Source organism: Hoplias malabaricus, chromosome 18 (assembly GCF_029633855.1).
Source record: "Hoplias malabaricus isolate fHopMal1 chromosome 18, fHopMal1.hap1, whole genome shotgun sequence".
NCBI classification, from domain to species: domain Eukaryota; kingdom Metazoa; phylum Chordata; class Actinopteri; order Characiformes; family Erythrinidae; genus Hoplias; species Hoplias malabaricus.
Genome location: NC_089817.1, coordinates 19,097,027 through 19,109,347, shown reverse-complemented (window position 1 = coordinate 19,109,347; position 12,321 = coordinate 19,097,027). Strand labels below are relative to the sequence as shown.

Below are 12,321 nucleotides of genomic sequence, written 5' to 3'. Positions count from 1 at the left end.
AAATATAACTGGCCTTTTCTGAAGTCTGCTCTGGGTGACTTAGAACTTCAACCTCCCTCTTTCTTTTTGGCCAGCTGCCCACTGTCTGTGGTCCTCCACCATCTCCGCTTGTCTCACCCACCCCAAGGGAAACAGACAAATAGAAATTTAATACACTGAGCTTATCTTTTGGTAAATAAACATTCAATATGATTATTTGTATTTTATTTATGAACATTTAGTTCATTCATAACATTTTATCCTTCATTCAATATTGTATGATTATTTTACATGTAAAACAAACTCCAACAAATGTCTTCATTGGCTTAAGGCTTGAATAACTCCCCCTTTTCTAAACAGCACAGAGACACTAAAAGTGATTGATGACAAAGAAAAACTTAGTCCATCCTCAATAAAGCTTGCTTTAACATCTGGTTTTGCTTTCCCAGTTAAACATAAATATGTCACATACCATTCTATGGTCACTAGATAGTTAATTTTCAACACTGCATCATGGTTCTTAAAATTTAGTATATCAATAATATTTTAGTAGTTGCAAGTTGTAATTTATCATATAAAAACATTCCAGTGGTATGTTTGAAACCCCACAAAGCACCACTGTCAACACCAACAACACCATTCCAACAAGCATCACATTCAATACACAAATATTAATTCAATCCCCTCCAAATTTCATCTTTTGGCAGTTCTCTCCATATAAGGCCATTACCTAGTTCCACTGGCAAAAAACAATTACCCCAAACAATGTGCCTCGATTTTATCAAACTATTGCATTCAAAGATAACCCAAACTAATTACTTCACCCCAACTCACCCACTATGTTAAATGTATTCTATATTTCCCTTTTATTTTAGATTATTATACATTTATCTCTACTGTGCTTACATACAACTCCACACAAGCACCACACCCACTGAAAAGAAACAGTTCAAACGCACACAATCTCAGGTGCCCAAACCTCTGCACAGCAGTATACATCATATATTTATACATATGTATTTTTAATTTGCCCAAATGACTATTATTTTCTATTTAAAATAAATCCATGTGGCTTTTATCTGTACATCACGAATCAAAGTCCTCCCATCTCTCTTTTTTCTCAAGAGTGAAACCTAGGCCTTACATACTTGTATGTAATGAGAGGAACTTAGACCCGTGATCTCTTTTTTTCTCCTGATAAAAGCCAACATATGGAGATTTCAAATTTTATCCTTTTCTTTTCCAGTACTAATTTAATCTTTAATTCACTGTGTTTCAAGCTGGTTCTTTGAGTGCACTGTGAGGAAAGCTCAGACAATTGTTGACCTGAATATATGAAAGACCTCAGCCACATTGTGCAACACAGTTGATAGCTTTAAATGCTTGCATATTACATTAAAGCAAATTGATTTATATATAAGGCAATGATTTGGCAATCTTATAAAATCATATTTTATTCACAGTACAACATACAACAAAAGGATTGGCAGTGGTTGTAGTTTATATTGTAATGTTTTCGCTGTGTTTATAGGCATTGTGTAAGTTATAATAATGTGAATGATGAGAAATATGACATTCATTATTCATTCATTCATTCATTATCTGTAACCACTTTTCCAATTCAGGGTCGTGGTCTTTCATATTGTTATAAGAAAGTAACTCTTTACTGAGGTCTTAAATCATAATTATGACGTAATCATTAGATATGAAATCATTATTTTGAAATAACTGAAAAAGTCTTAACTTCTCATTATTAAGAGATTCTAAGAAATTATAAGACACTAAATAGATATTTGGGAGAACATTTCTCATTATGTTGGCATCATAAATAATTATGTATATTTTCATGTGTCAGAAGCTGTTTTTCTCACTTGGTCTGTATAAACCTTGAATTTTGAACATTCCTATTTCACATTTTAAATTTCTTTTTTCTCTGCAGGTATCACAACTGTATTGACCATGTCCACTATAATCACGGGTGTTTCAGCGTCCATGCCTCAGGTGTCCTACGTGAAGGCTGTAGACATTTACCTGTGGGCCAGCTTTCTGTTTGTCTTCCTCTCAGTAATTGAATATGCCGCTGTTAATTACTTCACCACTGTGGAGGAGATGAAGAAACTCAAGAGAGGAAAGGTAAGAATCAGAACCAGGCCATATCCTTGCCCTTCAGTCTTTCTCTTGCTTCTTTCAATGTATTAAATGTGCTATAATTCTCCATACTTTGAGCTGAAATTTGTTAATTTAATATTTCAAATGACTTTTCAGTCTAAACTAGTCAGCATCCAGTTTTCAAATGTTCACTACTGCAGACCTGTCTCCATCTACTGGTCATTTTTAGTCAAAGTACTCAATTAAAGAGTTCTTTAAAGTGATTTTGGTACACTTTACATTAATGTTCCCTAATTATAGAATGAATAATGATTAATTAATCATTATTAATTAATGATGAATAAAAAATTAATTATTAATTTCCCATTATTTACTCAGTAGTTAACTCTTCATTAGCTGTTACTAATCATTAACTGTTATTTAGTACTTGATTAATTTACTAGCCATTGGTAATTAAGTGAACTGGTAGTTAATAGGTTAGCTTATATCTTAATAATTCATCATCTGTGTACTAACTACTCCTTACGCCATTGTTAATAATTTAGTACATATGTTCATTCATGTAAAGAAGTAACATAACTTCCATCTTTCCATCCATCCATTGTCCACCGCTTATCTGGGTCAGGGTCGCAGGGGAAGCAGTCTGAGTAAAGAAACCCAGACCGCCTTCTCCCTCGCCACTTCTTCCAGTTCTTCCCAGGGGCGTTCCCAGGCCAGTCGAAACATATAGTCTCTCCAGCATGTCCTGGGTCCTCCCTGTTGAACATGCCCAAAACACCTCACCAGGAAAGCGTCCAGGAGGCATCCGGATCAGTGCCCGAAACACCTCAACTGGCTCCTCTCACCGTGGAGGAGCAGCGGCTCCACTCTGTGTCTCTCCTGGATGTCTAAACCCCTAACTCTATCTCTAATGGAGAGTCCAGACACCCTGCAGTGGAAACTCATTTCAGCCGCTTGTACTCGCTCGCGGCCTCATTCTTTCGGTCACTACCCACAGCTCATGACAATATGTGAGGGTTGGGATGAGGATTGAATGGTAAATCGAGAGCTTTGCTTTTCTGCTCAGCTCTCTCTTCACCACAAAGGACCGGTAAAGAGTCTGCATTACTGCAGATGCTGCACTGATTCGCCTGTCAGTCTCATGCACCATCTTTCCCTCACTGGTGAACAAGACCCCTACATACTTGAACTTCTCCACTTGAGGCAGGATCTCACTTCCAACCTGGAGAGAGCACTTCACACTTCCAACTGAGTACTATGGACTCAGATTAGAGGTGCTGATTCTCATCCCTGCCACTTCACACCCGGCTGTACATACACTCTAGCTCATCTGTTGATGCCTGATAGTCTGTGATCGACATCTTCTAGTCATCTAGTATCAGTTTCTGATCACACAGCTGTTACTGTCCAGATGTTGTTGATTGGAGGAACACTCTCAACCCAGCAGTGACATTGATTTATGTAAAAACATCAGTAACACCACTGTGACTGATACATTTCTAACAGTACCATAAACACTACTGTGAAAATCACCACAAACACCACCTTCAGCACCATTCTGAAAACTACTATGAAACACCTTCTTGAACACCAACATCACCACAACCCCACTGTCAACATCATCATAAATATCATCATCAACACTAATATCAACACCATCAGGAACAACACTGGCACTGGCAGCACCACCAACAGTGTCTTGTAAGTGTCAACTGCTGTACTGAGAATGGAGAACCCATGGTGGTTTCTTTCCACTGTCAGATGGTGTAGAGTGATGTATTGTGCAGAAACAGATGGGCTACAGTAAGTAACTGCAACTCTACAAAATTGCCACAAAGTTGCTACAAGCTACATATACCTGCTGTAATGTCAACACTACCTGTAGTGCATAGAGATTAAGGGAGGTCTTACAATAGCTCTCAACAATACCTGGAAAAAGAGAAATTGACATATTAAAGTTAGTTAAATTATTTTAGCACCAAATAGGCTAATTCTGAATTTCATGACAACTGTTAAAGGAGGTTAACACTGACCAGAGTCAAACCTATAAAATCCAAGTAATACACAGTTCATAATTAAAGTGATGCTTAATTAACACAATAGAAATATAAATTGTAATTATTTATTTGTAAATTTTCTTTGATAAGACATTTGCCCAAGATCTGGTCAGAAATTCTAATATAAAAGGTATTTTGTATATTAAATTTTAATATAATTTATCTTCCTACAGTTTTCTCTGTTATTTTTTAATTTATTTAATTTATTTTTATTTGCAACCCCTTTAATCATTTTAGACATATAAAATAATTTACTACAGATAAGTTAAAACCTTTAAACTTGAACACAAATTTAGGTCTATGCCAAACATTTAAAGAGATCTATTGATCTACATATCAGCAATGTTTTTAATTTAGGCAAAAGAACACCTGAAAATTTTTTTATAAATTAGAATATATGTGTCATGGAATAATAATTTGTATCAAAAATATTTTAAATATATATATAATATAGATAATATTTTATTATATTTTACATGATGAATACTGAATTTCATTTAAGTGGAGCATTTTATAAGCAGTATGTTAATGTTAGCGAGCTTGGCTTCTTTTGCATTAAGAGGAAAACATCTTTATGTATAACTTGCAGAAGTTCAAATCTTTACTGCTTTTAACTACTTTTACAGAAGTAAGTTCATACAGATATATTATTTTAATTTCAAATTGGCAATAAAGCTAGATTTGGAAAGCGTCGAGCTAACTTGATGTTAACAACATCTGTAAGGTATTAAAAAAGTGTCTCAACTTCTATGTTTGATGAAAGATGGTCGTTCTTAAGCAGTTCAAATTGTGAAGGGCGATTATAAACAGATAATCCAAAAATCCAACTGTTACTTACCAGAAGTGTTAAAGAACTGAAAGGGTTACAGCAGCGTAGGTAGAGAGACTGCGTTAATTCAGTTGAGTGCTGCCCCAATCCGTGTAGAGACTCCAGGCCAGGTGCGGCAGCAAATCAGTGACACGTCAGAGATTAGAATCACTAATTGAACCAGGACTGGGTCAGGATCACTAAACGGAGCTTAGTCAGTTTTCAGTATGCTTTGCTTGGAAAAGGTGGCGGTAAAGTAGCTCCAGTTTACAAAGTGTTTAAACTGGTTAGTGTTTTGTTAACTGCATTGAATGTTGGTAATTATGATGTGTAATATTGCTAGTATGCCAGTATTTGGTGTATTTCTGAAGTTATAACCGAGTAAAGGAGTGAACAGATTTAGCGTCTCGTGTTGTAGGCCGTGCCTTTCCTCATGTTCATAATGAAGAATTTACATGTAATTACTGCGAAAATATTTACATTTAAATGTATTTATTTACAGCTCCTCCTTGGATCACCACCTTAACGTGGTGGAGGGGTTTGCGTGCCTGCGTGAGCCTAGGAGCTATGTTGTCGGGGGCAATAGCCCCTGGTAGGGTCTCCCAAGGCAAATTGGTCCTAGGTGATGGGCCAGACAAAGAGTGATCCATAAAGACATGGATGAATAAGATAACAACGAGGACACAGCCTCCCTTGCCCGGAGCAGGGTTACCGGGGCCTCACCCTGGAGCCAGGCCTGGGGGAGGGGCTCCTTGGCGAGCGCCTGGTGGCCGGACTTTCACCTATGGGGTCCGGCCGGGCTTAGCCCGAAGGAAATACATGGGTCCACTCTCCCATGGGCCCACCACCTGTGGGAGAGGTAGTAATCCGGGTCTGGTGCATTGTGGATCGGGTGGGGGTCGGGGGCCCTGGCGTTCTGATCCTCGGTTACTGAAACTGGCTTTTGGAACATGGAACGTAACCTCTCTGGTGGGAAAAGAGCCTGAGCTGGTGCGCGAGGTTGAGAGGTACCGGCTAGATATAGTTGGGCTCACCTCGACACACAGTATGGGCTCTGGAACCAATCTCCTTGAGAGGGGCTGGATGCTCTTTCACTCTGGAGTTGCCCAGGGTGAGAGGCGTAAGGCTGGTGTGGGCTTACTCATAGCCCCCCAGCTTAGCGCCTGTACGTTGGGGTTTACCTCAGTGGACGAGAGGGTAATTTCCCTGCGCCTTTGGGTTGGGGAAAGGGCTCTGACTGTTGTTTGTGCTTATGCACCGAACAGCAGTTCAGAGTACCATGCCTTCTTGGGGTCTCTAGAGGGAGTGCTGGAGAACACTCATTCTGGGGACTCCATTGTTCTGCTGGGGGACTTCAACGCTCACGTGGGTAATGACAGTGAGACCTGGAGGGGCGTGATTGGGAGGAACGGCCTCGCTGATCTGAACCCGAGTGGTGTTCAGTTATTGGATTTCTGTGCTCGTCACAGTTTGTCCATTACGAACACCATGTTCGAACATAAGGGTGTCCACAAGTACACCTGGCATCAGGACACCCTAGGCCGCATTTCGATGATCGACTTTATAGTCGTATCATCTGACCTGCGGCCATATGTCCTGGACACTCGGGTGAAGAGAAGCGCTGAGCTGTCAACTGATCACCACCTTGTGGTGAGTTGGATCAGATGGCGGGGGAGGATGCCGGACAGACCTGGCAGGCCCAAACGTGTGCTGAGGGTTTGCTGGGAACATTTGGCAGAGGAACCTGTCAGAAAGATCTTCAACTCCCACATCCGGCAGAGCTTCGACTGCATCCCGGGGGAGGCTGGTGACATTGAGTCCGAGTGGGCCATGTTCCGGACCTCCATTGTTGAGGCGGCTGAACGGAGCTGTGGCTGCAAGGTTGTCGGTGCCTGTCGGGGTGGCAATCCCCGCACTCGGTGGTGGACACCCCGGGTGAGGGGGGCTATCAAGCTGAAGAAAGAGTCCTATCAAGCCTGGTTGGCTCAGGGGACTCCGGAGGCAGCCGACAGGTACCGGGGAGCCAAACGGCTTGCGGCCTCGGCAGTCGCTGAGGCAAAAACTCGGGTGTGGGAGGAGCTCGGTGAGAACATGGAAAACGACTTTCGGTCGGCTCCAAGAAGTTTCTGGCAAACCATCAGGCGACTCAGGAGGGGAAAGCAGTTTTCCACCAACACTGTATATGGTGGGGGTGGGGAACTGTTGACCTCGACTGGGGACGTCATCAGACGGTGGAAGGAATACTTCGAGGATCTTCTCAATCCCACCAGCACATCTTCCGCAGAGGAAGCAGAGCTTGGGGACCCCGGGGGGGGGGGGCTCGTCTATCACTGGGGCTGAAGTGGCCAAGGTGGTAGGGAAACTCCTTGGCGGTAGGGCCCCGGGGGTGGATGAGGTTCACCCCGGGTTCCTCAAGGCTCTGGATGTTGTGGGGCTGTCCTGGTTGACACGTCTTTGCAACATCGCGTGGACATCGGGGGCAGTGCCTCTGGACTGGCAGACTGGGGTGGTGGTTCCCCTTTTCTAAAAGGGGGATCGGAGGGTGTGTTCCAACTATAGGGGGATCACACTCCTCAGCCTCCCCGGTAAGGTCTATGCGGGGGTACTGGAGAAGAGAGTCCGACTGATAGTTGAACCTCGGATCCAGGAGGAACAATGCGGATTCCACCCCGGTCGTGGAACACAGGACCAGCTCTTTACCCTCGCTAGGATCCTGGAGGGTGCATGGGAGTTTGCTCAACCAGTCTACATGTGTTTTGTGGATCTGGAGAAGGCATTCGACCGTGTCCCTCGGGGTATTCTGTGGGGGGTGCTCAGGGAGTATGGGGTACTGGGCTCTTTGTTACGAGCTATCCAGTCCCTGTACAAACAGCAGGTGTCTGGTTCGTATGGCTGGCAGTAAATCTGACTGGTTTCCAGTCAGAGTTGGACTCCGTCAGGGCTGCCCGTTGTCACCGGTTCTGTTCATAATTTTTATGGATAGAATTTCTCGGCGTAGCCAAGTGGCGGAGGGTGTCCGGTTTGGTGGTCTCAGGATTCCATGTCTGCTTTTTGCAGATGATGTGGTTTTGTTGGCTTCATCGAGCCGGGACCTCCAGTTTGCTTCATCGAGCCGGGACCCCTCTTGCTGGACCAGTTTGCAGCCGAGTGTGAAGCGGTAGGGATGAGGATCAGCACCTCCAAGTCCGAGTCCATGGTACTCAGCCGGAAAAGGGTGGAGTGCTCTCTCCAGGTTGGAAGTGAGATCCTGCCTCAAGTGGAGGAGTTTAAATACCTCGGGGTCTTGTTCACGAGTAAGGGAAAGATGGAGCGTGAGATTGACAGGCGGATCGGTGCAGCGTCAGCAGTAATGCGGGCTCTGTACCGGTCCGTTGTGTTGAAGAGAGAGCTGAGCAGAAAAGCAAAGCTCTTGATTTACCATTCAATCTACGTCCCAACCCTCACCTATGGTCACGAGCTTTGGGTAGTGACCGAAAGAACGAGATCGCGGGTACAAGCGGCTGAAATGAGTTTTCTCCGCAGGATGTCTGGACTCTCCCTTAGAGACAGGGTTAGGAGCTCGGACATCCGGGAGAGACTCGGAGTGGAGCCGCTGCTCCTCCACGTCGAGAGGAGTCAGCTGAGATGGTTCGGGCATCTGGTTCGGATGCCTCCTGGACGCCTTCCTGGAGAGGTGTTCCGGGCATGTCCAACGGGGAGGAGGCCCCGGGGCAGACCAAGAACACGCTGGAGAGACTATATGTCTCGACTGGCCTGGGAACGCCTCGGTATACCCCCGGAGGAGCTAGAGTCGGTGGCTGGGGAGAGGGAGGTCTGGGTTTCTTTGCTCCGACTGCTTCCCCCGCGACCCGGACCTGGATAAGCGGTGGATAATGGATGGATGGATGGATATTTACATTTAGTGCTAATCTATATCTGGGTATACACACATTTATTCACACATATTCATACATGCAAACACACATTCATTCACACCAGGGCAATTTAGAGCAGCCTGTTTACCTGACCTCCATAACTACATATTTGGAATGTGGGAGGAAACCGAAGGCCGTGGAGGAAACCCACGCAGACACGAGGAGAACATGGAAACCCAGATAAAGCCTTGAACCAAAGACCCCAGCGCTGAGAGGCAAACTTGCTAACCACGGTAACAGCAATAATCAGAAAATTGTAAGATCTACACAAGCACTGTAAATGGTTTGCTATGATGCAGAATGGGATGGAAAAATATAATGAGGTATGACGTAGAAGGACGGGCGGAGAGAGAGAGAGAGAGATGGTGGTCAGAGCTGCTTTAGCTCGCAGTTAATAAGTAGCCAGAGTAAAAGTGTGTTCTACATTAAAAAGTGAACTTCATGTCCGAGTCTCTTTCACTTTTTGCCTCCCTGTCCAAACCACGCTACCCTGCACCAGCGAAACTGACCCACGACTGAATCAGGGTAGGACAAAGAACCCACATTAAAGGCAGCACAAAAGATATCGCTTTTACACCACCAAGTAAGCTTGAAATTGTTAAAGATAACAATATTTTTTGTTAGTTAATGACTGTAATGGTAGTTTTTATAAGTCCCTGTTGAAAGACCTTGTCTGCTTGTTTTGTCTGTATATTAATTTCTAATCCTCAACAGAACCCACAAACTAAGTTTATGTCAGGTCAGTTCGAGGTCAGTGCTTTATTAGAACAAACATTCTGTACCTCACCTTGTATGTCAAACTGGGATGTCTCTAAGGAAACTAAGCTGGCAGAAACATTGAGAGATTATCTTATGCTTATAAGATACCTATATACACATCATCTTTGTCCACATTCACGTAGTACTCTGTGCTATTGTATGTTGACCACCTTAAGGTTAAAAAAAATACTTTCTGATTGCAAATGCTCTGTTAGATTTCAATTCTTAATACTTGTACTTATTTTCTCCACCACAATGACAACACTTTACACTCAAACACTCAGTAATACCAAACACGAGTTTACAGATACACCAAAGATTAAATTGATGGACAACAAAATTATCCACACATTTGTGTTTGCTCATTTCATGAGCAGATGTGACCATAGTCTGCTTTGATGAATAAAAACCAATGTGAAAAAACTGACACAACTGAAAATGTGGATGTAAGAAGGTTAATTAACAGGTAATTAGGAGGATTACTATATAAGATATACTATAAAATAATATGCTTACTAATAAACTAATTATTAGTATATTTACTAATAATATTTAATTAGAATAATTAGTACTAGTAAGTACTTATGGTACTTCTATACATGAATGAATATACTAATTTATTAACCATGTAGTAAGTAGCAGTTAGTACACAGATAATGAGTAAACTATTAATTACCAGTTCACTTAATTACCAATGGCTAGAAAAAGAATCAATTCCAGTAACAGTTAATGTGTAGTAACAGCTAATGAAAAGTTAACTAGTGATCAAATAATGGCAAATGAATCATTATTCTTTCTATAATTAATGATTAATTAGCAAACATTAATGTAAAGTGTTACTGAGATTACAATAAAATTTCAAAATTGTCAAATGGCTAAAACGGTAATTGACAGTAATGTGAAATCCTCCATTCTACAGAAACCACTTAGTCACATTTATTTGACGCTGATGATTAGGAATGACTTTTAATTTAATCTAAAACATTATTTAAAAAAAAATTAGAGCAGAGATGCTCAAACAGGGCATTGTATGGCAAAAAAATAATACTGTTCTAGAGTATTTATAAAATTTGTGCCTAAACTCTACCATTTTGAACATTAGATATAAAAACTCATGATGCATGAGTACATTAGAAATATCCACCATGTGTTATCCTGTGTTTCTCATAATAGCTTCCAGCATCTTATGATGCAACCCAGGCCATGGCATATGATGGTTGCTTCCATGACAATGAGATTGACCTCTCACCTTTTCCGGAGCTCCCAACCACACCCAGCACGGAACAGACAGCTCCGCCCAGGAACTTATCCACAGAGCCGCCGCACACTGAGGGCACCAGACTCTGGAGGAAACGCTCAGTTCGGCACAACATCAACTTCATCATGAGCAACAGCTACATGATTGATTCATACTCTCGCATCATCTTCCCTGTGGCCTACCTGCTCTTCAACATCATCTATTGGTCCATGTACTCCTGATCACTAGACACAAATTTCAGGGTCGGAATTATAAGACTGCACACACCTGAAAGGACACACAGCACAGTACTGACCTTTTGACTGAAAAGAAGATCTGACCATGTCCTTTTGAGAATCCTGCACAAGTCCAGAATTTTTGAATATGGACTTGTCAATAAGAAGAACATGTTATATTTCCTTCAAGTCTATAATGAAGTGCTTTGTCACTGCTGCAGTAGTAGAGTTTGTGTTTTTAAGGAATGATATTAATGGCATTTCTTTGACAAAAAGCATATTTGGCTCATATATTACAGAAATAGTCCTTTAGTATGTGTAAATGTGTTTGTGTATGTGTGTGAGTGTGTGTGTGTGTGTGTGTGTGTGTGTGTGTGTGTGTGTGTGTGCGCCCGCGCGTGTGTGCAAGGAGGCTTTGACGTTTGGATGCTTTTTTTAAGTAAATGCAAAGTTTGTTTTAAAATCAAAATGTAAGTTCTTACATGTAAATGAACATTCCATATTTATTTGATATTTTATTTATTCCCTTTTACATTTTATTAGGAAAGATTCAGTAATAAAATATACACAGACGAGTCACAAATGAACAGAAATACCTAAATAAATGAGTGGACGAACACAATGTGTGAGGATGCCGTGTATTACATGATAAAAGCACTTTACAATTTTTTGCTCTGTGGAATATTATAAATGATAAATGCATGTCAATATAGTGGTCAAAAACAAAAGGCATAGTAGTAGTAGTTCTGCAAGCCAAAAAAAAAAAAAAGAAAAGTGAAAAGAAAAGTTAGAACTATTCACTTTGAAACTATTCTCATGCTCTCAGGCTCTTCACCTTACTAAAAGATAATATATTCTGGTTTATTCATTTTAGTCATATATGAAGTCATTAGTCATATAGTCATTTTGTTCTTTGGTTTATTCCCCCACACCACACACACACACAGACGCACGCACACACGCACACCTACAGACACTTTTGAGTCACCAATCCACATACCAACGTGTGTTTTTGAACTGTGGGAGGAAACCGCAGCACCCGGAAGAAGCCAACGCGGACACAAGGAGAAAACTAGATGATATAACTGATCATTGGGCACAAAGAAGGAACACACCCTGAAGGGGGCACCAGTTCTTCACAGGGCGACACACTCACACTTTCACTTTGGCTACATATATCTTTAAATAAAATAGATATTTGTTTTAAATTTCACTAGCTGTG

The 12,321-nt window shown here is 41.7% G+C and overlaps 1 protein-coding gene across 3 annotated transcripts in view; it reads left to right on the top strand.

The window, feature by feature from the left end:
• Positions 1-11,336, top strand: part of gabrr3a (gamma-aminobutyric acid type A receptor subunit rho3a) — a 57,957-nt gene extending 46,621 nt beyond the window's left edge. For all 3 annotated transcript variants that reach the window (XM_066650957.1, XM_066650956.1, XM_066650958.1), the window contains 2 exons: positions 1,919-2,112; positions 10,800-11,336. In XM_066650957.1, the coding sequence (XP_066507054.1) occupies positions 1,919-2,112; positions 10,800-11,105 (500 nt within the window). In that variant the 3' untranslated portion in view covers positions 11,106-11,336. The remainder of the gene's footprint in view (positions 1-1,918; positions 2,113-10,799) is intronic.
• Positions 11,337-12,321: the final 985 nt, after the last annotated feature.